Source organism: Centruroides sculpturatus, unplaced genomic scaffold (assembly GCF_000671375.1).
Source record: "Centruroides sculpturatus isolate CEXI.00-Female unplaced genomic scaffold, Cexi_2.0 scaffold1, whole genome shotgun sequence".
Taxonomy (NCBI): domain Eukaryota; kingdom Metazoa; phylum Arthropoda; class Arachnida; order Scorpiones; family Buthidae; genus Centruroides; species Centruroides sculpturatus.
The window spans coordinates 393,801-420,484 of NW_019384326.1; the positions used below are offsets into that span (position 1 = coordinate 393,801).

At 33.2% G+C, this 26,684-nt stretch overlaps 2 protein-coding genes across 2 annotated transcripts in view; both read left to right on the forward strand.

The window, feature by feature from the left end:
* LOC111627563 (protein ERGIC-53-like) overlaps nucleotides 1-17,452 on the forward strand; it is a 34,548-nt gene extending 17,096 nt beyond the window's left edge. Inside the window, exons 2-15 of the mRNA XM_023371165.1 lie at nucleotides 4,352-4,408; nucleotides 4,482-4,579; nucleotides 4,652-4,759; nucleotides 7,344-7,405; nucleotides 8,406-8,505; nucleotides 9,428-9,551; nucleotides 9,623-9,681; nucleotides 10,754-10,845; nucleotides 10,918-10,981; nucleotides 11,048-11,210; nucleotides 13,868-13,988; nucleotides 14,062-14,236; nucleotides 14,312-14,418; nucleotides 16,717-17,452. Coding sequence (XP_023226933.1) covers nucleotides 4,352-4,408; nucleotides 4,482-4,579; nucleotides 4,652-4,759; nucleotides 7,344-7,405; nucleotides 8,406-8,505; nucleotides 9,428-9,551; nucleotides 9,623-9,681; nucleotides 10,754-10,845; nucleotides 10,918-10,981; nucleotides 11,048-11,210; nucleotides 13,868-13,988; nucleotides 14,062-14,236; nucleotides 14,312-14,418; nucleotides 16,717-16,753 — 1,367 coding nt within the window. The 3' untranslated portion in view covers nucleotides 16,754-17,452. The remainder of the gene's footprint in view (nucleotides 1-4,351; nucleotides 4,409-4,481; nucleotides 4,580-4,651; nucleotides 4,760-7,343; nucleotides 7,406-8,405; nucleotides 8,506-9,427; nucleotides 9,552-9,622; nucleotides 9,682-10,753; nucleotides 10,846-10,917; nucleotides 10,982-11,047; nucleotides 11,211-13,867; nucleotides 13,989-14,061; nucleotides 14,237-14,311; nucleotides 14,419-16,716) is intronic.
* Nucleotides 17,453-19,670: 2,218 nt separating this feature from the next.
* Nucleotides 19,671-25,476, forward strand: LOC111627556. The gene is made up of 15 exons (XM_023371158.1): nucleotides 19,671-19,910; nucleotides 19,980-20,071; nucleotides 21,490-21,699; nucleotides 21,774-22,055; nucleotides 22,129-22,301; nucleotides 22,376-22,525; nucleotides 22,592-22,712; nucleotides 22,781-22,935; nucleotides 23,090-23,182; nucleotides 23,251-23,328; nucleotides 24,002-24,140; nucleotides 24,441-24,556; nucleotides 24,621-24,803; nucleotides 24,879-25,125; nucleotides 25,203-25,476. Exons 1-15 carry the CDS (start codon nucleotides 19,897-19,899, stop codon nucleotides 25,331-25,333), a joined length of 2,184 nt encoding a protein of 727 aa, XP_023226926.1. The 5' UTR covers nucleotides 19,671-19,896; the 3' UTR covers nucleotides 25,334-25,476.
* The last annotated feature ends 1,208 nt before the right edge of the window (nucleotides 25,477-26,684 follow it).

A 26,684-nucleotide genomic window follows, 5' to 3' on the forward strand; every position in this document is an offset into this window, starting at 1 on the left:
GATAAATTATAATCATTTATCTTTTTGCTAGTTGAAAAGCCTAACGGCATCGTTAACAGAAAGCCATTTCTACCGGAGAGAGAAATGGCTTTCTGTTCAATTATAGCGATCACTCATTCTCTTCGATTCTTATAACAGAAATGTCATCTAAAATGCAAAAGAGAGAATATCACATTATGATAGTTATTGGTTTGAAACATTGTACTAATCACACCCCTCATTTATAACATGCGCGGCTATACTATCTATATTTTGAATTAAATGAACCTGCCCTTGACATAGCCATCGCAGAAGTACAGTACGTTCAGGATCGATGTCAACAAGTTTATCTTCGAAGTCGTCATCATCAATAAGAAAGTCAGAGTAATCAATGCTATTTGAAGCATTAATAAGATAGTACGCTATATTTTAAAACTGGTACTGTATTTCTTTTCTCGCTGGTTATATTTTTCCTCAAGGAATGCAAAGGCGGACATTGTAATTCCGTCGTTGAAGACGCGGAAATACTTTTAACGCTGTTTCTTTTTTCTTTTTATATATAAGCCTTTCTGTAGTATTTAACGAATTCAGACAAAAAGATTCCATCGAAATACTGTGGCTGCTTATTATGTTTTTCAAGAAAAGAGCTTTGTCCTTCGACATCAATGAGGCTGAGCAATCACGATCAATCGAAATTACTACAAAGTTCTTGAGACCCTGAACAAAAGACAACCCATTAACAAATGAGCGACTTCTTGTGCTCTTTCAGAAACAGAAGACACCAATAATTTATCAGAGAATTTTGCAATTTTCTTAAAAAGCTCCGCATATGATTGTGACAGCTTTTCACATTTAGACGCATATTTTCGATAAAGTTTAAAACAGCGTTTTTAGAAACCGCTGGAGTGAAATGTGAGAGATCTACCCATCTAGCAAGGTCTATATAGACCTTGCCATCTAGCATAGNAGTTCATACCTACCGGTCTTATTGTTTTAACATATAAATTTAATATTTATATTCATTAAACATAAAAAATTTTAATTTTATTGTTAAAATTTACAGAAAACAAATTGCAGAATAACATTTGCTGTTTAGAAAAGTCTAGTTTGATGCTTTGTTGACACACTTCAATGTAATTAATTTAAAAAATTCATTATAATGCTCGTGCTGCTTATTGATTATTGCATTTTTTTTTTTTACTGTAAAGAATATTTTTTATGCAGTAATTGTGCAAGAATGTAGAAGAAACTATCTCTAAGTTGCATTAAAAGATTGATTATTTAATTAATTATTCTCTCAGAATTATTTACATTTATTGGGCTGCAATTTGAAAAAATTGTAGACATATAAATTCTTACCATTGCCCATCCATTCGTCTTTTCTTAATCTCAAGAATGGAGTTTTATAGATGAAAGCCAAGAGCAGATATGAAAATATTAGGGTCAGGAGGCCCTGACTAATTATATACGAACTTCCGCTGCAAACCAGAAGTCACATTATTTCAATTCAAAACTTTTTCCCGTGAGGAGTTAGATAGATGACTGGCACAACTGTGTTGCTAACTGAAAAGTATGATGTAGACTGGCAAGACACTACTAATTTGATTGAAGTGGAGAGAATATATTTTAAATTAAATAAATTAAAAATGACTAAAACTTGCAGCCCGACATTGTGCATGTCACAATAAATAATTGTTTGTATTATAGAATGTTTTTTGTTGATATTATTTGTATTTTCTTTAATTAGATATTCGGAAATGATACCAATTCGATATCTTTCTTCGGATAATGCAGTGCTTTACTGTAATTTGATGGTCAAATTTATTGGGTCCAAACTGGTTCGGAGTCGGCTGTTACTTGCTAAAATGGTCACGTCCGTTATTGCCTCAGCATGTTACATAGCCAAGGGAAAGTAAGGAAGGTGGCAAGATGGATTCGTAATTTTAGAACAAAAATATTTGCCCAACTTAAATTAATTAATGGGTCTCCAAGTGGATATGGTGTTGAACCAAAACAGAGTTATACCATCTCTATTTGGCTTGTTCAATTTAATGACTAGTGATGCAGTCTCTCTTATGGAATGTCTTATCTACACATCTGTCCTAACGACTGTTTTGTCATATAAGTAGTCGTTGATTTGGAATTGGCAAAACAAGGGCAAGTCAATTGTTTAATTATAAAATAAAGTGTTGCAATGGCTAAATAATTTTCTTCATTTAAGGTGCAGTATTTTAAAAAATGTGGAGGTTTGCTTGTTATCTACAGAGTATGTCAGGCCTGAGCGGATGGCCTAAGCAAACTTATCCAGAAATTTTTGACACATCTTGTTTTAAAGGTTAATGTCATTTGGATCTGACAGAAAGTGACAATGCTTGTGTATTAGGGACAGTGAAATGAAAACGAGACAGACTATATAACAAGTGTGGCACGGAAGTTGGTAATGCAGGTAGGTGTGTATATAGAAGTGCCCTCTATTGGGAATCAGGAAGGAACAGCGTGAATGTTCACCGCTGTGCCATTTGTCTGTTAGATATGCTCGAAGTGAGGTTGGCGAGTCGTGTGTGCGTCCAACATCACTATGGAGGTCCGCTGCTTGTTGATTTTCTGGAACATGGCACCACAATTAACGAACAGCGGTACATAGAAACTTTGCAAAAATTGAAGCGTGCCATCAAATCCAAACACCCAGGAATGTTGACAGACAGCATCATTCTGTTGCAGGATAATGCCCACCCACATGTTACTGTGAGACTAATCGGGGGTAGGATGTTTACGAGTTCTTGACTCTTCTACCTCTTACTCGACTCGAGACCTTGAGGTCCGGTCTTGCTTGTCTAAAGGATGGGTTCTTTTGAGTGGAAGGGTTTTAACGTTAAGGATCGCTAGATCCTTATTTCATGTCAGGATCTGACACCAATCTATCATTTCCGTCGCGGATAGATACGCGGTTGAATGGAGGAGGAATTATTATGACCGATCACGTGCAGGACTTTGGGTTCAGTATGGAGTGGATAATGTCGGAAGGAACACACACCAATCCAAGTTTATTAACAATATACCCGTTTATTATTGAACAGTTACATAGATAAATATTTCCTAAATCTAGATTGGAGTTCCCTCACAGGATTCCATAAGTTTGATTCATAAGTCCAGGGTTGACAAAATATAAATTAGTCGTGATTGAGAGAGAGCTTACATACTCTCGCGCGTAGAATAGGTTACGTCATTATAAAGTTGATCCGTGGCTCGTCCTTCCAAATTCAAAGTTCAAATTAGTCCAAAGTTCGAATCAGTCAAAGTTGCAAGTCTGTTGAAGACGGTGGCAACGAGAGGCAGGTAAATCCACGCACACACAGGATAGACCAAATAACTTCCCCCTTGTGTCATCATTGCATTTTCCTTTTATATGGGGGCTATGTTTTCAAGATTTCCCCATGTATGTCACAGGTGATGATGATCTTCTTTGACCAATGGTGGGCGAAGTGACAAATTTATGACACAATGATTAACTCATCTTCTACAAGGAAGTATCCCCGTGGGAACAGAGTTTTATGAGAAAATTTGTCGGTTGTTTTTCTCTTTTTGGAGTTAACCCTAACTTTTAATGTAACTTTTAACCTAATGAATAAAAATATTTGAATCTTAAATCCGGGCCCTCACATTACCAAGGTTGTTTTGACTACATGCAAATGCTCTCGTACATTATCTCGAAAGCATTCATACGATTGACTTGACCGAATTACTCAGCGTTTGGCACTCTGCACTCTTTATTTTGTACAGCATAGCCTGTTCTTGTGTTACCAAACTCTCCCCCAGTGATCGACTAAATGCTTGAGGCCAAGCGGTGTGTATTCATCACTCGAATAATTACAACTTTATCTCTCGGTGAATGGTATATATTAGTTTTTGGCATACTCAATGAGATTTCAAAGTTTAGTTTTCAGGTGTTAATTAAGTTTTACAGCAAAAAATTCTTCAGTAAAATCTGGTATTATAAGTTAAAAAGAAGATAGCACTTCTTTCTTAATGGGAGGCAACCATATAAGTCTGTCAATGATCTGTAATTTTCCAGAGTACCTTTGGATGTATAATATTATACACAATAAAGTGCAGCCCAAAAATCACTTAACTGTATTCTGTACGTTATGGATACACTTGTGAATATGAACCATAATCCGAGTTTAGAATGATGGTTTTCTTTTATGGAATGACAGAGACATGATAAAAAAGCACGATTAAGCATACGAGTATAAGAAGACTGCAATTTATTCTTTATGATGGTTAACTGATTTCTGAGCCACTTATTTATATATAAATTGTTTTGCTCCAAGGTTATTTAAATATATTCATTTGTTAAAATGTTTCTTTTTAGATGCCATTGCAAGCGAGGAAATGGTTCGAATTACTCCTTCCCTAAGAAGCAAAAAAGGTAATTTGAACAAAAATATGTGTCATAAACTGTTTTATTTGTTAATAAATGCAGGTGCATGTTACTTTTCTAGGTTCAATATGGTCCAAATCGGCAACTACGTTTCAGTGGTGGGAAGTGGAGATGATATTCAGGGTGAATGGACGAGGCAGACTGGGAGCTGATGGTCTCGTAAGTAAAGCAATACAAAGAATTAAACAAAACTAATTTGTTGGAGAATTGAATATTTATAATCTTTTGTAGGCGTTTTGGTTTACAGACAAAAAAGGTGTTGAAGGACCTGTATTTGGTAGTAATGATAACTGGAATGGATTGGGTATCTTTTTCGATTCCTTTGATAACGATGGAAAGGTAAATATTGCTTGTGAATAACTAGTTTTTAATTTAATTTACAGTATTAATTAATTATTTTGCAATAAATGAAATGTGTAATGGCAGACAAATGGAATTTAAATACATTTTTCATACACAGATATACTTAAATACAACATACAAGAGTTTGCAGCAATGCCAAACTCTTGTATGTCTGATAATATGAGAGATGAGGGTTGGACCCACAGTAAAAAATTAAGACATAAACATGATACAAAGAGACAGGGTTGTGATGTTTGGCTGGTATTTTTCTCTTATTCACCATCACTAGTAGCTATAGTCCATGTGTAAAAGAAAAGTAACCATAGCCAAAGTTAGCATAGCCAAAATAAATGAAATTATATACTTAAGCAGTTGTAGGTATTAATCTAAGTGCTTTGATGATTTCTACTGTCCAAAAGTGATCATAGGATTTAGAAGTCAATTTTTTCTGGAGAATAATGTCTTGCAGTTCCTCACACTATCCTCTTTGTCACTCTGTCAAAAAAAGACTAAATATTCTATGTTCCTCACTATTTCTTGCAGGAAATTCAACTCCTTTTCCTGATCTTTTTGTCTTGAACTTAACAAGATTACTCTTATAATAAAGGTTTTGAATGTAACTGCAGCAGACCTTTGGGAAGCATACAGGACAGAAGGATTTTAATGTTTTTTTTCTATAAACTCCTATACAAAATTCACTGTACACCTATGTACAGTGAATTTTTGCTGTTCTTTCTTAAGTTTTGGAGAGCCAGTATGGGATAAAGTTTATCTCTTTTGTTATTCTTCCATATAATTATATCATCATCCACAAATCCCACATAAAAGCTAATCCTGCTTCTCAGGTTTATTTCAGGGAAAGTCCAGAAGGATATTACTCCCTAGAGATTGAAAAATGCCTCCTCACATAACTTTGTATAAAATATATTTTTGTAAAAACATACAAAAGATTATATAGGTATATAGAAGCAATAAATTGGTGGACCAATTGTACTTATCACCCTCTCCAATAAGAGAAATACCCCCCCCCCAGAGAATGTTTTCTGAAAGAAACACTGCTGCTTCCATACTTCTGTTATTTCTCTGTTATTCTTACCACCTGCAATTGGAAATCAATTAGCATTTCTGTTCTGTGTAATATTTCTCCCAGAATGGAAATAGGACTCTTTCATAATTTCTTTAACTATGATACTTTCTCTCTTCCAAACCTCTTGAAAAACTCATCTAGCATCACAAATGCAGATTTATAGTTTATGCTCGGGTACAAGGACTAAAAGTTGTAAGGTCTTCCTCACTCCCTTTAATTTCTTTCAATTCTATCTTTCAAGTTCCACACTCTTCCTTATCCACTGATAATCATCCTTACTTTTATCCGTTTTGCTAGCTTCTCCACTTTGTAAGTTTGGGAGCTTTGCATCTCTACAATCAGACTTGCTAATTATGGTTTCTTATGAATTTTTATATATGCAGTAATCGTAAGGGACACTATATGCTGCATGCACCCATCTTTTTAAATCATTTTTATATTTTGTTTGAGTTGTTTGTCCCAGACAATTTGGGCCCCATTTCTTGCCACCTGGTCACCCCATTGTGAGTACGGCTGAACCTATGATAGGTATGAAAGGAATGCCTACTGTGATGCCTACAAAGCAGAAAGTTAAAAAAAAATTAGTAGTTTGTCTTTTGTAGAATTTTGAAAACTGAATTTTGCATTGCATAACTTTATGCAATGCAAAATTTAACTAACTTGCATTATTGAATTGAATTAACATGACAAAAGTTTAACTTTATGCAGAATCGGCCATCTCTAAGTACAGTCTGGTCTGTTATAATTGTGTTTTTAATGCACAAATGCAGTAGGTTATGGGTATAAATTTACCTAAGTGTGAAAAAAAATGTTCACACACTTGTTTTTTCATAAATTGACAATGCTTTGCCCTACCAAGCAACACCAGTTGAATGCAGAAAACACAGAAGAAAAACACACTACATCAGCTATTACCCAGTTTATACAAGTGTTAGTGTTACCCTTAAGTATGTATTGCATTGTTCCCCAAATTTATGCACCTTCTTGATAAAGTATTAAATACAGTATTCCAAATGTGTTGGTATCCTGAGTGAAAAAAGAAAGCTTTATGTATTGTGGAGAAGCTCAAGATTTTATAAAACTAAGGTGCAGAAGTGCTTAAAATTTTAACTCTTTCCCGTGAATAGTGTTATTTTTATTATACAACATGCCAGATCATGATGATTTCTAGGTATGCACCATCTTATAAGAGAAGCAATTGTATAGCATGCATAGATTTATTCATTAAAAATAATTATTATTAGATAAGGCTGCTTGATTTACTTATTCAGTTTTATTCGGAAATGTCTTTGGCTTACATATGTTAAGATGAAATGTTCAAATTTAAGTTGAAAATGGCCCAATTATAAATGGAAAATGTCAAGTAAAACTTTATTTTTTACCCAAATTAAACAGTGCTATATTTGACGTTACAGTGACAAGTTTTGTATGCTTTCATAAATTATAATTTTGATTACATGTTACATAAATTAATTTTTTCTTTTATTGTTCTAGGGTAACAATCCTTACATTATGGCTATGGTTAATGACGGTACCAAAGTTTATGATCATCAGACGTAAGTGCTATCTTAGTGATACCAAATATAAAGACTTTTTTAACACGTTCACGGCATTACAAGGCACATGTGACTCATATGGACATGTCTAGTTAGGGTGACAAATATAATTGCTTGTTTTTCCATGGGGCGGAGCATGTTTTGATAACATAATTCTACAAACATCATACTTGATATATCAATATTATTTTATTAGGTGCAATAAAATATATTAATTTAATAGTACAAGTCACCTGTGACTCGTAATACCCAGCAGCTGCATAAATGTTTATCTACTGATGCCGTGACTGTGTTAATTAATATAGTGAAAAACACAAACCAAAAATAACTAATTTAAAGATGAAAGTATTGACAAATTACTTTTTTATTACTGATTTTTTTTTCTAGATTATTTAAAACAGTGATTCCAAACTAGTGCCGTGTCATACTAGTATGTTGTAAAGCTATTTTAAGTATGTCGTGAGATGCTGAGATGGATCCAAGAGGAGCTGTAGGGGCTTAAGTTTTAATTTTTCTGTGTCAAGGACAGGGCTTATTTGTTCAGTGTTTTTTTAAAAACATTTATGATAGTAAATGTGGTTTATTGAACAGTCTGCAATATAATCATCATGTGCATGTTAATAAAAGGCCCTTATTAATTATTCAAATATTTTGTGTGTTAGCTCTTCCATTGTGTTCTTCTGGATCCACTACAGATGAGACGAATAAAAAAATTAAAGCAAGATATTTAAAATTTGCAAAAGAAGTAGCAAAATGTACTCCTGTGTGTTATAAACTATATTTCAGAGTTTGTAGCATTAAATTACCATAGAAAAAATAGAGAGAGCATCATGATTGACCAGTCCAGTAATAATTAATAATTGTGCAAAGGTTGCAGCTCACATAGTGTGCCATAGGTTTCAAATGTTTGGAAATACTGATATAAGATAATCTGTTACATAATTATTATAATTTATAAATTAATCAAACTTAAAAATCATTTACTATTCGATTATTTCAGAGACGGCATCAATCAGCAATTGGCCGGTTGCTTGAGAGACTTCCGAAACAAACCGTTTCCCGTTCGAACAAAAATTGAATATTACAGAAACGTTCTATCGGTTAGTGATGATTGGTTTCTTTATTTATGCCAATCATAAAATAATTATGGAAAAGGTAGTATAAACACCTCAAAAAAAATCAGAAAATTAATAAAAAAAAAAAGAGAGAGAGAAGTTAAAATTTCTTTTTGTACAACAGATTCAAATTTTAATGATTTCACTAGATTTTATGGTATTTAAAATCTTAATCTCTAAAGAAATAATTTTGGCTAAAAAAAACATTATATTATAATTATTGAAGATGACATAGCAAACTTTTTTTTTTTTTTTTACTTAGTTTTCCTGTGTTGTTAATTAGAAAACTCTTTTCTAATTTCTTGAATGATTAAAATGTTACTCAGAAAATATTCTTTACAATTCTGTACAGACCACAAATCGTTTTGTTGGACGATATTTAATTATTATTTAAATTTAAACTCTTGACCCATGAATACTTTCAGCTCATATCAGCAGTTTAATAATCATTTCTGGCTTGGGAAATTCATTTTAAGTCTTTTAAGTTATTATTCCTTCAACTCCTAGCTAATTTAAAAACCTAAAATGACCTCGCAGCTTAATTTTGGACTCCTTCAAGCCCAAAATTAAGTGGAACTTCTCTATAAATATTGAATAGAGAACCCTTCAGTATGAACATGTGACATTGTTAGCACTGAATTGCGAGTTTCAAATTTTTAAACTCTACTCATGTGTCGAACTTCATTACTACATCTGCATATAATCCTTATTATTTTGAGGTACTTCAGTTTAATGCCACACTCAATTTAGTGCCAATTTGAAAGGCAAACAAATATATTTCTAAATTTAAGTTTGACTGTATTCTCATCAGTCTAATTTATATTTTAGTAGCTTAAAAATTGGAATCTAATGAGTTATTTGAAATATCTTTGCTATTTTGGAGTCATATAATCTATTAATTTTTTAGATTTTATTTCATGCCGGAAATTCTAACAACGATGACGACTACGAAATGTGCATGAGAGTAGAAAATGTATTTTTGCCGCAGTTTGGTTATTTTGGTATATCAGCTGCGACTGGTGGATTAGCCGGTAAGTTTACAATATTCTGTTGGCTTATCTACATTTTTGAAAGTTATTAATAAAATTTTTCTGTTGCATAGATGATCATGATGTTCTCAAGTTCCTTGTGTCGAGTCTTTATCCTCCCGGAACACAACCCGTGAGTATCATCTAAATAAAGTATTTTCAATTAGTTGAAAAATATCAATCTCTAACTGTTGCTAATTTCTACTAGTAAGAAAGTAGTTAAACTTTAAAATAAATGAAATTTAACATATGCAAAACTAAATTTTCATATCTAAACTACTTAATAAGTACATAAGAACAGAGATATAATACACACATGTAAAGCCTAGTCCATTCTAGAAAAATTGGAACTAGAACCAGTCTGTCTATGTATCAGTTCTATTTCCAAAAATGTGTGATATCTCGCAGAAAACAAATTCAAATAATATCTGCTATTGTTGCCATTGAAATTATGCTAGAATGGATGTTAATATTGTTTATTGTTCATAGCAAATTGTAATAATGCAGTAGCATTCACATTCTCATTTAGGATTTTATTATTCAAGATAAACTTCAGTCAGATTATGGTGGATATTTCGATGATACTTAGGGATGAAAAGTCACAAATTTGGCACCCTGGATTGGAGAATTGTACCAAATCATTTTGTTGGACAATATTCTTTTAATTTATTATTTTTTAAATTTAAACTCTCGATCCATGAATACTTTCGGCTCAAATCAGTTAATAATCGTTTCTGTTCAATACTGTTAATAATCGTTTCTGGCTTGAGAAATTCATTTTAAAAGTCTTTTAAGTTATTATTCCTTCAATTAACAGGCTCGAACCTGGCTTTTCTAAAGCAGGTTTTTTCTCAACCAGTTCTCTGTGAAGACATGAGTGTGATCTGCAAACCACTGCTTAACAAAATGCTATTCTAAAATTTGTTTCCTTAATTTGGGCAAGTTGAAAGCTGGATGAATAATTAATATTTAATAAGGTTCCAATAAATATAAAGTTAATTAAGGAAAGAAATTTTTAACATTTTTATCCGACTTACCTCAACAAGTATGGAAATTAGGCACCAGTTTCTAAAATTATATTTAATATGTTAGCTATTGTAATTAAGAAATGAAATGTTAATCTTGACAGTTTCAATTTTAGTTACTAATTGTACTTTCATATAACATTTGATCTACTTAATTTTGGTTATTTGTACATGTTTTAGACCCCACAACAGACAATTGCTGACACTGAAAAAGAAAAATTCTCAAAAGAATACGAAGAATACAAAGTTAAATTGGAAAAACAGAAAGAAGAGTATGTTACATTTTCATCTGTGAAGCAATTACATTGGAAAGTGTATTTTAAAAAATCTTGTCATTCTTTCAGGTATCGTCGACAACATCCAGACGAAGCTCACAAAAAGGATATGGAATATAATCCGGAAGAAGCGGTTAGTGCATTAATTAAATTTAAGGTATATTATTTTTGTTTCTTTATTTTGCATTTGTTTCTTTAGTATGAAAGCTTCCAGCAAAGAGAATTAACACAAATATTCCAAGGTCAAAGTCAGATATTCGAAGCAATGAAATCATTAAATAGGAAATTGGATGAGATCATCGGTCGTCAGGAGCGATCTCTTTCGATGCTGTCTGCAGTACAAGTGGGAGGAGTCGGAGGAGGTAATGTGAGAATATTCTTTTAAAAAATTTTTAATTTATCTTATTTAATGTAAATCTGAAAATTAAAGGTGTAACTTTAATTAAAAAATTAATTAAAAAGTACTGTCAATGAAAGATCCATCTAGTCATTTGTGTTGACTGTGAAGGTTGCAAAAGGCAGTTGGTTAGACCAGTGATACTGATGTGTTAATTTTGACATTTGTGTGCATTTGCTTTAATTAAAAATGATGCACAGTGTGAGTTAGTTGACTTAGAGAGGAAGAATCATAAATCCCACCTTTCCACACCAGTGAGAGGTCACCGACTAGAATGGAATATTTACATTCCGCATCAGAATGATCTAGGGTCTGTTCATATGTGGGTGGTGGTCATGGAGACAGTGATGACACATACCTTCACAGATAACCCATTTATTTGAACAAAAGGTTGCTTACAAAGTTTCTGGAGGTTCACTGATTCCTCGTATCACAATTTTAACCAAAATTCCTTTCCAAAAGTTCCTTCCAGGAGGAGGTGAGTTGATAAAAGTGTCCAAGGATCCACTGACTTCTAGTAGAGGTTGTGGTGTTCAGTGGGTTGCAGATACGGGTTGATGCTCGTGGAGTAGACATTGAGCTATTTGAATGAGATGGTCAGGGCGAAGCGATGCCAGTTTTGCTTCTTCCTTGATGTGACACAGGTTTTGTCGTTCAGTCACAATGGAGAGAGACTGCTCTCTTGACATGTTGACACTTTGTCCTTGAAGACTGGGGATTATATTAATCTCCGTTTTCGATCGGCCATTCCGATTGGTTGATTCCCCTCATCCACACTTTCCGTTACGCTTAGTAACAAGGGAATGTTACTAAGCGTAACAGGGCCACAGGTTGGATTGCGGGACAGGCCAAACTCAAAGCCGAATTCAATCTCCCAACCGGAGATGGTCGACCTTAGGACTACATTCTTTCCATAATTTATGGCTTTGCATTGCGTTTTAACATAAACAAAATCTGTATGTAGCTACAATCATTTTTTACTTGTCTTCTAAATCTAAATAAATATTTTGCAAATTTGATGACAGTTCAGACCTGTCCAGAACCTCACAATAGTTAATGTTTATACATATCTTGATCTATCATTAACATGGATCTAGATAATAGAATAGAAATACTTTAAATTATTCAAATCTCTGGTTCCTTTTTAAAAAAAAAAAAAACTATTACTACTTGCCCTGTAAAAGTAAATAATAAATTAGCAAGAAATTTTAGTAACATTAATAAAATAAATATATTAAGGAATGTTTATTTAGTAGTTATTTAATTAAATCTTAAAGGCTAGTTTACACAATATGACTATCACCAACATTTTTTCAATCAATTTGATTTGTTTGAACAAACCTGTGACTTGTTAGCAACCTTGATTCAAGGAGTTGCAGCTGTGTTACAGAAGATTTAATCTGTCAGATCTTTTGCTAAATCAATCAGTGATGTGATTAAAGTTATTTATTATAAGTCATATTCTCACTATTCTAGAGAAATATATGCTCTCTGCATACTCAATGACTTACAGGATGTATTCTGGTGCATTGTGTATTTTTTTATTTCTCAAAAGACACTGTGGCCACGTTGACCTTTTACAAGCATCTTACAGCAAAAATCAACAAAAAAAATTTATTTTCTTTCTCAGCTTGCATTCTGTTTTTTTAAGAACAAATATCACTGCGCTTTAAGTTTTTTTCCATTTTTCCGTGTAAGCATTTGAATTGCCAAAAAATCTCATCTATGTAGTTTTTGGGTGGTTGTTGTATTGTGTAATCAGTCCTGAGGCCAATTCATGTGGGCAATGAAGTTATGACAGCATCAATGACAACTAATTGATTTAACTAATCATCTATTTTGATCATAATAATTGATAGAGATGATCAACCAGACCTGCCATTGATGTCGATTTAGTAATAATTTTGTTATTCACATGCATTGGCTTTTAATATAGTTGTCAGTCTTCTCTACTACAGTCTGTATAAAGTAGAGCATCGATTATCTGCAAATTCAAATTTTCGCTAGTGCTGTGGCGCTGCAATATTTGGTTGTGTCTTGGGCTACTCCGATATTATTTTTGTTGGTGTGCGTGTTTCAACTGGCAGCACTGGCGCGATCATGAGAGGGTACTTAAAGATGCGCCAGTATTTGAATGAGGCTTTTTATCCCATTGTGAGTAGTGAGTTTTGCTTGTTTTGTGTGGTGTTTTTTCTTAGGACTGTGTGTCAGAACATTTTTGATACTAGATTAACTTCCAAAGTATAATTTTTTTTTATTTTTAGATTTTTTAATATATTTATTTTGTTTGTGCAAAATAAAGAAATAATTTTTAATGATACAATAGTCATGATTATTATTTTTTTTAAAAATTTTGTTAGGCTTAACATAGATGAAAATTCAATGCGAAGCGACATGCAATGGAGAAAAATTTCAACATGGGATAGGCTAATATATTTTTTTGTACATGAACAGTTATCCAAACAACCCCAGTTGTGAATTGTTTCAGATAATTGATGCTCTTCTGTATATTTAAAAGGAATAAAAGATAACTATTAAATTCAATTACAAAATGATAAATGATATTTATTTGTCAAGTTTTACAAGGTTAAATTTTATTTACCCAAAATTATATCTTGTTAGTTCCCCACGGAGGCCAAGGAATGCCACCACCGGCCATGCCAGTTGACGGATTGCGTCGACATGAGGTAGATGCTCTTCTTGGAAATCAGAGAGAGATGGTACAAGCCTCTAGAGATATCAAGTAATATACTAGTTTTTCTTCTTTAAATTCTTTATAATGTTGGCAAAATATTTAACAAGTAAACTTCGCTCAGAGCTTTTGTTGCAGAAATTCATCAGCGTACTGGCTCGCTTCTGGCTGGTCAAGCGACTCCTCAGGGCAGCGGAGGCGGCGGCGGCCAAGCATTCCAATATCAGACGCTCATCAACGAAGTGAAAGATGGGCTAAATATAGTAAAACGTGACGTTTCATCTCTCCATGCAAAAACAGTAAGCATCTTTCTTTAAATAATTTCATAATGAACACTTTTTAAATAATTATTAATGTAATTTGAATTTTTTCAGGGAGGACCATGTCCCGCCATGCCACAAGTTAGCTGCCTTACTCCTACATATTTCTTTATTTTTATGGGATTACAGCTAATAATTATGATTGGATATATTACTTATCAGTACGTAGTTTTATTTATTTCTGTTGTATAATTTATCATTTTGAATTCACTTTACAAATTTTTAACATATAATTATTACTGACAAGGAGACCATTAATTCTTGCCCTCCTCAAATTGATTGATTTTTTTAATATGTTATATATAATAATTGGATAAGAATACTATATTAAGCCAAAAACATATCATTTTATATTTGCAAATAAATTTAATATACTTTTAGACAACTGTAGGAAATGTACTCATTTACTATTCAATGGAAAAATAAAAATTGCTTTGACTTTATGTCCTTACCTGGCAAAATAGAGTTGCTGTACTCAATTTGGAGAAATATGTGAATGCAATACATCCCAAAGACCAGGATTGTCTTTTGATCTAACTTGTTAATTATTGCAACTGCATGCTGGGGTCATCAAAACAAATTACACTTTAAATGGCAATTGAAAGTCTGATGTAGAGACCATTGTTGTAAGTAAAGTGCGAAACCTAATCAGTGAAAAAATGGAATGTACAAGTGCAGAGACAAGTACTTTGAATTTGGAGAATGTTGAACTGACAGATGAGAAGCAGAAGAATAAGCTTGCAAATGCTGTAATTTATTGTAAAAATACATTGCTATTTTTACAATAAATTTTAAGGAAATTGACACATGCTGGAGAATATAATAATTCACACAATTGTGTATTACAGGAAAAGATTGCATTTAAAAAAGTATTCAGAAATAAGAGAAGCTTGCGGCTACAATATCCAGTATGCCAACCAGTTATCTTATTTGTCACACAAGAGTTGTTTTTATGAACTCAATATATAAACAAAGCCGAAAACTTTAAATGTTCATACCTTGCAGACTGGCAAGAGTTACTTTGTGTATTAGTTGGATAAGTGTACTATAACACATTAAAAAACCCCTTGCCCTTCTTGGATTGTTTGATTGATAGTCTCCTTGTGAGTATTATTTAATTGGATCATTTCTGTTTGTTTTAGAATTTACTGACTAATACTTCATATATTTTTAACTTTTTTAAAACAAATGCCCAGATATTAGTGTGTAGACAATTGAAGAATTATTCTACATATTCATTTACTGTATGCATTTGGCATTTAACTTCATTTATCTTTCAGCTCACTTGGCTCCATTTTGAATGAATATCTGATCTGATTCTTTTAGTAAGGCCTGTAATATGAATCTATAGAATATACAGATTCTTCCAAAAAGAACGCTACCATTTAAAATTACTGTAATTATGTTAATTATGACCGAAGAAGTACACAATGAATACCCATCAATGGAGTAACCATTTCAATTTCATCTACCATCTGCTGTCTCTAGGAAGCACGGTAAATGATGATTTTGAGTTTGCAGGTTGCCATTCATCATTGTACAACTGAGCTTCGGCAGACAATTTCAAAGTAATCCACCACATTCTTGTTGTGCAGTGATGACTGGTTCTGACTTTGCAAACTGCAGAACACAAAATGTCTTATCTGTTGCGGATTTTCCATTTTTATTTAGGGCAAATGGTAGTTGAAACTCTAACGCTTTCTCTGTCAATTGGCATACAATGCATACTTCTTTGGTAATAATTAACATTGCTACCATTTTAAATTACTGTAATTTTCTTTCTGAAAGATTATATATGTATTCATTGTGGATACCTTAATCAATATGTCTGATTTAATACTTATCGACACTTTCTTTTAGATATTACTGCTGCTTTTCTTTTCCTTTCTAGGCTGTAGAAGGCCATCAACCTATCCAGATACCATCTATTGGGTATCATATCTTCACTGCAATATTCTATAGGATTATAATAAGAATTAAGTTTTCTCTAAAGTAATAGAGAAAAATAAGAGCATTTCCACTATAATTTTAAGTAAATAGTTAACAAATAAATCCAGTAATTAAATATTTGGTGTAATCAGGATACATTTAGGCTACTAATTTAGTTAACTAACCATACAAGATATCAATATAACCTTTAATAATTTAAACAAATTACAATAATTACTGTAAATATAGTGCAATAAATTTGGAAATTAGATATTTGGTTTAATAATAATAAATTGAGCCAGGAGATTACTTACACAGTTGAGAAGATTAAATTGTTATTTTTATATTGAGAATTTTGTAAATTCATGCCTTACTATTGTCATTCCATTCCAATCGGGTCAAAGCTCTTCATTTATTATTAATTCCTCTGACAATTCTATGTTGTCTAGCCTAACTTTAATTTGCATATACTTTTAATTGCATGTCATGATATGTAATCAGATATTTACAAGTCTTATTTTTATTTTCAGGAATAGTAGAGAGTCGCAAGCAAAGAAATTTTACTGATCTTATCTATTTTATATATAAATATAAAATAAATTTAAATATTAAAAAAAAAAACATTCCATGTTGTTTCGGAAGAGAGTCGGCTCCAGAAAATGTGCGGAAACAAGACAACCATGTAACTGAATGAAAATTGCATACGAAATTTAAACTTACGACAGAAAACAAACATCCTGAAATGTAAATTCTGTACAAAATGCAAAAAAACTGATCAAGTATGATTATGAAACTTATAAATTTTGGCCAAAATTTATATTTCCTAACACCATTTTTTTATTTTAATTATTATTTCTAATTAATTTCTGTCTAATGATAGTCTTCCAATGAAATTTTCTAATTTTACATAAAATCTACTGGACTGCTATATTCATTCTGGGGTATTTTAATTTATTTTCTTACACAAAATAATATATGTATGTAGATTAAGCTTTGTTTCTTGGAATTTTTTACTTATTTGATAATGAAAATGAGTTATATATAATGTAAAGTTTTGAATTTTGGAAATAGGGTTTTAACGTTAGAAATGTAGAGTCATTGCGGCACATAAAAAATTTGATCGAGTAGAGGTTTGCGCAATATTTTGCAGCTTTTACTCATCTAATACTATTTTCCGAGGCATTTAAAAAAAAAAAAGTAAAGGGGAGAAACTTTAAAGTATTATTCGCAGGTTTATATAAATTAGGAAGCTATGTTATAATACTACAGCATTTAAACTGGTATGTTTGCACTTGTCACAAACTCCGCTACTATTTTTGGCATGTCAGAGCCACGTATTAAAGTTTAGATCCATAAATTATAGGAAAAAATTTCATGCAAGACCCAAAAAATAGTCACAAATAGCAGCTATGAGTGGTGTGCAAGTATTAAAAATACTGGTTAAAAGCCTGTGGTTATTTATACAAAAATAAACTAGTGAAGGGGGTTCTTAAAGCTTTGCTCAAAAGAAATTTTATATCAAAATAATTTTAAACATTTTTTTAATGAAATTTAACATATTTCTCTTATAGTTAAGGTATAGATTTATCATCGTAATTAATTAACTTTTGTATTTTTAGTTATAATGAAACTACATATCAACTTGGGGCATCAAATTGTATTTTTTTTTTTTTTTTTTTTGTGTTGGGTAAGCATTTAATTTGATCCTTTGAAGTGTACGGTTTTATAATTCATGTTAAATGTTTGTAAATTTAGCAAATTACATTCTTAAAATTACATTTAAATTGACTAAAACATGTCCTGATACCTTTACAAAGAGTTTCGAGCTTTCCCCAATACATTTGTCGGGGTATCGCCAATGTTTCTATATCATAAACATTTACAAAAATTGCAGATTTTCAAAAAAATTTATGAAAATGTGTGCATATTCAGTGGCAGTTTTAAGTTGGGCGAGGCCTGTTTATGTAATGTAAAGCCCATATCGTGCTAGCTAGTATCGCATTTGATCAAGATCCAGTATCAACAAGTGTGTGTGTATGCATCCAAGGCCTTTAAAGTGCTGTGCATTTGGGTCTTGGGTGCGCGGAGCTTTAGGGTTACTTATGCCTAAAACTGCCACTGATCACGTATACGCAAAATTCAGTATTGGAATTTTTTCGGAGGTAGTTTTTACAAAACAGATGATACTGATCAGGTTTTTATACTACTGAAGTGAATTTACACATTAGTTTCTGTTAAGTTTGGCTAATTTATGGTTCATTTTTTCCATAGAAACCGCATCATCATTTACCAAATTACCCTAGATCAGTAGTTTCAACCTGTTTTAGAAGCAAGGTAAGTCAGTAAGTATGTCTACTGGCTTGCTTTCTTTGTCTGGGATACACCTGATATTGTATAACTTAATTTTTTAAGTAAATTATTGGGTATTGGAGGATCTTGCTGCAACACCCTGGAATGAATTTAGGGTATTGCAATGAGCTTCTATGGTCTTGAGGTCCCGAAATCCAGGTTGAACTTTGCCATCCTAGACCCTTACTAAACTCTCTCACACGCAAAGATTAATTGCAGTAACAATTTACATGGACAGAAAACATTCACTTCACGAAAATCCTCCAAGAAAACCCTGGAAACTACTGAAATCTTTGAGTTTTATTTTTCATGTGATAAATTCTCTGTCCAAAATTTCTATTTTTGTATGTAAATTTTGAGTGTTATGCTAATTTGTGAAGTATGCAAAAATTATCAAACGAGTGGCTCCTCATTAATTAATTGTTAAATATATCAATTTGTGGGTTCCTCTCTGTATGTTTGGTACACGTGGAAAAATCGAGTGTGCATGTGTATAGGTATATAAATTATATATTTATACACAAACACACTTCACAAATGTCAAATTTTTCGATATATATATATTTATATATCACATTAAAAAACATGTTGCCAATAAAAAGAAAATGTTTCTGCTGATTTTGTGTTGTTATTTTCTTTAAAAACAGAATCAAGACGTGAAATTTCGTGAAATTCTTCACAAATTTGCCATCGTTTCGTCGGTTTTAAAACGTAAATGTGACAGTGAATAAAGTGATTTTAATTTATTTAAATGGTGAAATTTTCGGTAGTGTCTTACGTATATAGTGAAATTTCCTTTCACGCATCACCATACGACGTTTTACGCGTTATAGTCCGGTTGTTAGTAGTGTAATGAAATCATTTTCATAATTTAACATGCTTTCCGGAGAAATTTGCATTCATTTCGCGAAATTCGCTAAGTTACAGACGTGAAATCATTTAGTGAAGCTTTCGAACGTGAAATTGCCTTTGGCACACCTTTAAACCATTCGGTACCGACGTCCCAAATGAAAAATACGAAGAAATTCGAGATAATTCATCAAAATTTCAGAATCTACGTTCGGGATTCTTTTAGAATGTAAGGAAAGTAGCTATAGTACTGTAAAGTTGTGTTCAGTGGGAAGCTTGCAGGATACTGCGCTCGTTTACTAAGAAAAATGGGCATTTTTAGGTGAGAAAATCAAGTGAAATCTGTAAAACAGACACCTCTATGAAGCACGAGACTATCTAATCACCATCCAAATGACTAGCAAATGAACTTTGACGTATAGATATCAGCAATACAGAAACACCCCCCTAGCAGTTCTGGAATACCTGATATCAAATGGCTGCTTCGATTGAATATTAAAACGAAGTGAAAAATGAACAACGAAAAGTAAGAATTTCACGATGTTTTACTGTAAATTTCACCTTGTGAAAGAACTAAATAATTGTTTTTATACAGATTTTGGCTCTTGTGGTGGGGTGTTGCGTGCTTGTTAGGTGCTGAAGCCAGCTATAATGAGTCCATTTGCACCTTCGAAACGTTTAATTGTGGTAAGTCAAGCTTTCTTTTTTTATACTCCTCACTTTACGTATACTGTTACAGTTATACTGTATCTCCTGTTTCCTAACAATGAAGAAAATACAATTCGGATTTAGTAAGAAACTTCATATTTCCTCCTCGTCCCGTTATTTTAAGGCTACAAAACATGTTTTTACGTAGGATTTATCCAGGGGGTGCCATCAGAACCTATGGTTCGGGCCCCGAACACAGAAGGCCCCCGGAATTTAACGCATCCTTCGATTGAAAGGAAAAAGCTTTCCTCCTATCTCGGCTACAAAAGGCAATTTTTAAGTATAATTTATCCATGCCCTGAAGGAAGGGGCATCGGGTGAGAGGACCGGACGCAGAGGGCCTCCAAATTAAAGTAGTGACACCAGGGGGTGGGTCCTCTCACGCGCTAGACTTTCACACATTCTCGAATCTTTCAATTTCTCAAAGTTTTGAAACATTCTTCCTCATTAAAAAAAAAAAGGATCCTCTAAGGCCATAAATTTCATGAAATTTAGTATAAAAATGGGCAGAAGTAGAATAAAAAGTTACTAAACATTAACAATTGACTGATGTTATCGTCATACCGATTAGATAAGTCGAGTCTATTGTTTTGAATTAGATAAATAAATTACGCTATATCTAAAATTTTGAATTTGGAATTTTATTTTAGAAATTATTTATGGAGGTTCTATTAATAATTTCTAATTGTTTAGAATTAAAATCATTTAGTCACACGATTAAAAATAGTGATGATGGAGACGAGCGATGACGTTTTTATAATTGAGGACGAGAGATGACAAACATTTTTGAATTTATATCTTCCATTCGAGACGTCAAAGTTGTTTTTAATTAAAATTTAGGGCCCTTCAAATAGGGGTTTTGGATTATTTTTACAAGCTTATAAAATAAAAAATTGTATATTGTATATGGAATCGGTTGTAGAGCTGTCTAAATGTATGTGGAATTGTGTGACTAGTGACTAGAACCTTTACCACCACTTGATTTTACATATACTGTAGCTTTCATGGGTCTTAGTGCATCTTCTACCGAGAGCCCCGTTTCTATGGGTGCATCTTTCACCAAGAGCACTGGTTATGGGGATGCATGTTCATTAGAAACTTCATTCTATAGGTGTCTTCCACTTTTTTAAACTTTCCATCCTTGGGCACTAAGAGGGTTTCTTTCATTACCATTGTGGTTCGGACAGGCCTACAAAGAGGGTGGTAAGGAACGGAAGTTTTCGATCCCGTGTCCTCTAGAACCATAGGCTGACCCTTAAATGCACCATCCTGTCTTTTATTAAAAGATTTTATGGTTCTATACAGATATATCTTTTACTAGAAGCTAGAACTTCATAAACCTAATTATTTCTGTCCGTTTTATCCTCTATTAAAACTGACATTTATTATTTTTAAAGGGCCCATCCCTCCTACAATAAAAGAATCATTCATCTTGAAAGGAGAATATATCGATTTTGATTCCCAAACAACCACTTGGCAAGAAGAATACTTCGATTACCCAAATCTCATTGCCAAGTATAAAATAGTGGCCGAAGGAATGGAACTTCACCACATCTTCGACTACGAACAGGAGGAAGTGATTGTGTATCAAGTAATTCATCCAGGAGGTGAATATAATCAATTAAGATGTTGCAAAATGCAAGAATTCATGTTAAAAGTGTTTCCTTTCATCAAATTTCAGCTCCTGCAGAGAAAGATCCTACAGCCATACGAACGTGCAAAGTGATAGATTTGGAGAGTTCGGGCCTAGGTGGTATTTATGGGTATTTGTATAAACAACAATCCGTGAAACGTTCGAGAATGTACGATTCTTCTCAAGTGTTACACTTTGGAGGCGAGTACAAGTACGCGTTTGTAAAGAATTCCACGCTGAAAGAGCGACAGATCCCCCATTTAGAATATCATGGATGCGTCTATGACAAAAACTTCGATATGACCATGGATAAGACGTTCTTATGGAGCAGTAAGTAGGACCCAATTACGAAATTCTTATATTTTCATGTTTAAACTTGCTCAAAAATCTGTATTTTTTAAAGGAGATGACGTTGTGATAGCGAGTGGAGAAGATACCATGCCCATAAAGGCAAATACGTTAGGTGTCAGAACGACATATAATGATGATGGAAAACCTGAAACCGAAAGCTTCAATTACACTGAAAATTTTGTTTGGTATCAAGGGAATCCTGATTTCGATGAGGACACCTTTTGGGTAATTCATTCTTGGCGGTTTTTATATACATTTTGGGTTTTTTTTTAATTTAAAAATTGGGCTCTCAACTTTAGATTCCTCGAAGGATGTACTGCGAAGATTTGCGATCAAAAATCAATGAACCCAACTTTCCAACTGCATTTAGCGCTCGTTTAGAGGAAACTGTTATGAAGTACGACGTGGACGGTAACTTAAAAGACATGGGGTTTGTCTGGAACAATGAGGTCAGTCGCTGGTTTTAATTAATTTGGTTAATTACCATTAAGATTTGCTAACCAGAATCTTCCTAGACCTGGTACGATTCTGACGAAAACGTCATTCGAATGGATTTTGTACTTAGCGAAAAAGATGGAGAAGTGTTTAAAGTCTTCGGAAAGACCCCCATTTCGGCAATCTTCGATGTTACTCAAGGTATACCCATATATAAAAGTGTGCGGGATTTATATTTCGTGATCGAATATTGAGTCAAATTCTTTCAGGTGTGGTTTACTATATAAGCAGGGTTTCGGGAATTTGTGTACCCTTCGCCATCCCTGCAGATAGTATTGTTATATCCTCCGATTTTGAAAGAAAAATGGCGTCAATTGAAGAGATCTTAGGGTTAAATGGATTAGACATGGAATACAAAGGAAAGGTTTGCAGATTTTGTAATTAGACTTCCCTGCAAAACACGTGGTTAAAATTTTCTTCTGTGATGCTGTTCTCTGTATTTTATCATCTTGCTCACACCAGCATTTGCATACTTTTCTGTTGTACGATTTAAACGTGTGGTGTTCTTTTTTTAACAGAACAGAGCTCGACAAATCCTTTGTGATGTCTGGGCTGGAGAAAATGAGGACGACGAGAATACAACAATTTTTACGGAATTTTATACATCAGCTGTAAGTTTTTATGGCATAAGAGGTTTACAGGTGAAAATTAAAAATTTATTTGTGTTTTCTTTTACCAGAATGGATGGCATTCAGAATCGGAAGAGGACGAAGTTTTCGATGTTCCAGTTAGAATTACGCAGAGTATCTTTAGAACTGTACGTCTGTCTGTTGTTTTAATGTGTATCACACCATAAAATTAACTCAGAACCCATAAAGAATTCGACAATTTTCATCTGTAATTATTTGCAAAACATTCCTCATGCTTTAATTAATTGAAAACAGCAGACGCCAGAGAATTTTTTTTTGCACTGTCACTTGCGTAAAACATCACTAATATCTCATTATAATCGCGAGTTTTGGCTGAAATATAGCAGTGTCAAAAATTGTCACGTGATTTTTGAGTTTTAGTATGAAAGTGTTTAAATCGTGACAGAGCGCAATAAGCAAAAATTTGGGTTTACAATACAATGCAAATTGCACCATTCTATCATTACAGGATGGTGCAAATTTTACCATTACGACTAGCAACATTCAGGCGAACTTGGAGCGATACCACGAGTTAAATTTCCAAGTAAAGATCCGAACCCGCGCTTTTTCATAGCATGCCAAGTATCTAATCACATATACAACCTTCTTATATTTAAATTATTATATATATATAGGTTACAAAGAAAATTGAGTACATTGAGGTCGTAGGTGTCATCACAACATACTTTTGTATAGGTTTTGCTTACATTGTAAACTAATTCTCTGTTATTTATACAACTCTGCCTATATATATAGAGTAATTTTATTGCCAAAATTAATTGTTTTTCCCATTCTTTGCAGGTGGAAGACCAAACAAACGAAACAGTTAGAGAGATTAATATATTTGACTTTAAAGATACGAAACCTTCATTTACTGTATTTGATATAACCAACTGTCTAATTAGCCAAGATCATTTGTTCTTATCCTTTTCAATTGAAAGTAAGTACGTTACACTGCTTGTGATTGTCATAAGTCTACCATTCCTTGTGCATTGCCTATGGTACTCCTGCAACAGGAGCTTCATAGGTAATACTGCATCGAGAACGGTAGAATTAGTGGAAGGCATGTGCTCTTGTGGCACACGCCTTCCACGAATAAAACACTTTATATATGCATTTATATATGTGTATCCAAATAAACGGTACCCATATAGATCATAATCTATAACCGACCGAGTGGTGAAGTGAACTCTTTGCCTGTGTAGACATTTGAATCACCTCGTGTATCTTTTTCTTCTAGAAAACTATGCAGAAATAGTAGAATCATACAACGAACAGAAATTTATAGCTGCAATCAGAAAATCAATTGCAGATTTTAGCCATATTGGATCCACAATTTTAGTCCAGGACATCGAGGTGAGTGTCCTAAACACCGTTTTTTCACCTTACAAAATTCTGATATTGCTGGTTTACGTTACAGATCTTTGAATCTAGAAAAAACGATAGAATTCGAGTCGATTTCTTACTCATGGATCAACCGAAACTTTATGGAAAGAGCAAGAAACAACCAGGAACTAGCTTAAACGTAGCATATAATAATCTTAAATCAGCGATAAACAGTGGATCGTTTATAATTTTAGTTGTTGTGGACGGTGTGACGGGTGTAAGTACGCATTTAAAGTTCAGATTATGTAGAAAAATCTCTTAAAATTTTATTAAAATCATTGTTTATAAATAGGCAGATACCATTAAAGCGATACCAAACAGTTTAGTTAAGCTGCTTCAACATTCTCAACCATTAGAGGAAAGTGCGCATTATAGTGGGATAGATCTTATAGATCCTTATGGCAGCGAAGAGCAAGAAGCCGAGCCAAAACCTACTAAGAAACATATAATAGACAAAATAAAGGATTTTATTTCCGTGAAGAGAGCAGGAGATGTAGAGACGAATAAAGATAAAACAGAATTTCCAGGATATTCATCAGGTGAGTGAAATTGGCACTTGCACACCAGGGCAGGCCTGGGTTCTTAAGTTAGTAAATTGGTGTTCGTCTATCTGCAGGGCTGCTAGCGGGTGTTGGAATAATAATGCTTGCCGTAGGCATTGCATTAGGCATTGGTTTAATGTATCTGTATTTGAAGAAGTACGGAAGAACACAGGATGGTAATTCTCTAGTGCTGCAAGAAAGATAGGCGCTGCGCGTTGTTATTTGTAGATTTACTTTTCCAAGCTCGTTGCGTGAATAAGAAAATCATCAGTTTTTTTATAATTGTCTTAATTATAAATGGTTAATTTTATTTATTAAAAATTTTTTGGCAATTAAAATGACATTTTTTAAATCGACATTTTCTTTATTCGTCTTATATTTACATATAAGGGAGGCAAAGATGGGAACGTTCCCACCTTTGCCCTCCTTAGTTACTTCACTGTTCCACCATTAGGGGAAGGGATGGCACTTATCCTATGACGTTACAAAGCATTAACCACAGGGGACTAAATAAACAGTGGTATAATCTTGTCCATTTTCTCGCCTAAGAGTAAAGTCAGAAAATTTGGAAGCCATGTTTTCGGGTAGTTCGGGAGACATACTTGGAATATCCGAGAATACCCGCCATTTTTAAATGTCTTCGTGTAGAAACAAGTAGGGAATGATCAAGAATCTTTAACGGAAAATCCGAGAAGAGCGAAATTCCGAAATCTATGCCATAAAAGAAAAGCTTAATGAGAAGACCAATTGCAAACAAACATGAAGTTGCGTTTGATCGAAGAGAAAACGCAGAAAAAGGAGAAGTGAAGCGAAAGAAAGGAAGAAAAAAGGGGGAAAAATCAGAATCTCGAACATGAAACGAAGTGTGTGTTGGTACCACTATGTCACAGTATATTGTGAATTGCTGCATAGTATATTACCTACAGTGAAGATTACATACAAGTTGCATCTATAAAGGATGGTCTCACGAAGTGTGCGCGAATCTCGAAACCGGACTCAATACGCGCCAGTAATTTGTTCAAAGCATTTTCAATAAAACGAAATATTTTTAAAGCTTTTTTAATGAAAAATCCCTTAAAACTGCATTCGTGAGAGGTATCTGGAGGTACCCCTCCAATTTTTCAGAATAAAGTTTAACGCAGATTGTAATTTACTAAAATGTAAATTTTCGACTATAAATTCGTATCTTCTATTATCAGGACTTATTATTGTTTATAGAATACACAGAAATACCTGCTGAGGAGGGACAAATATGTCCAAAACACAAAATTATGTGTGTCCAGGTATATGGAATAAAATAAAAATTGTTTTCTGTTAAACTTTGTAGCATTATCTGTAAAGCCAGTATAATAAGTCTTGATAATAGAAGATACGAATTTATAGTCGAAAATTTACATTTTAGTAAGAATAAAGGACATTGAGGCATTTTATTAAGCAGATTGTAATTTCTTTGGTTACGCACGTGATCTCCGGATGGCGTTAAAAAGGCAGCATATATTATTTATTAATTTAGCATAGCAAGAGGATGCATATACTTCCCAAGGAATTCCTAGATT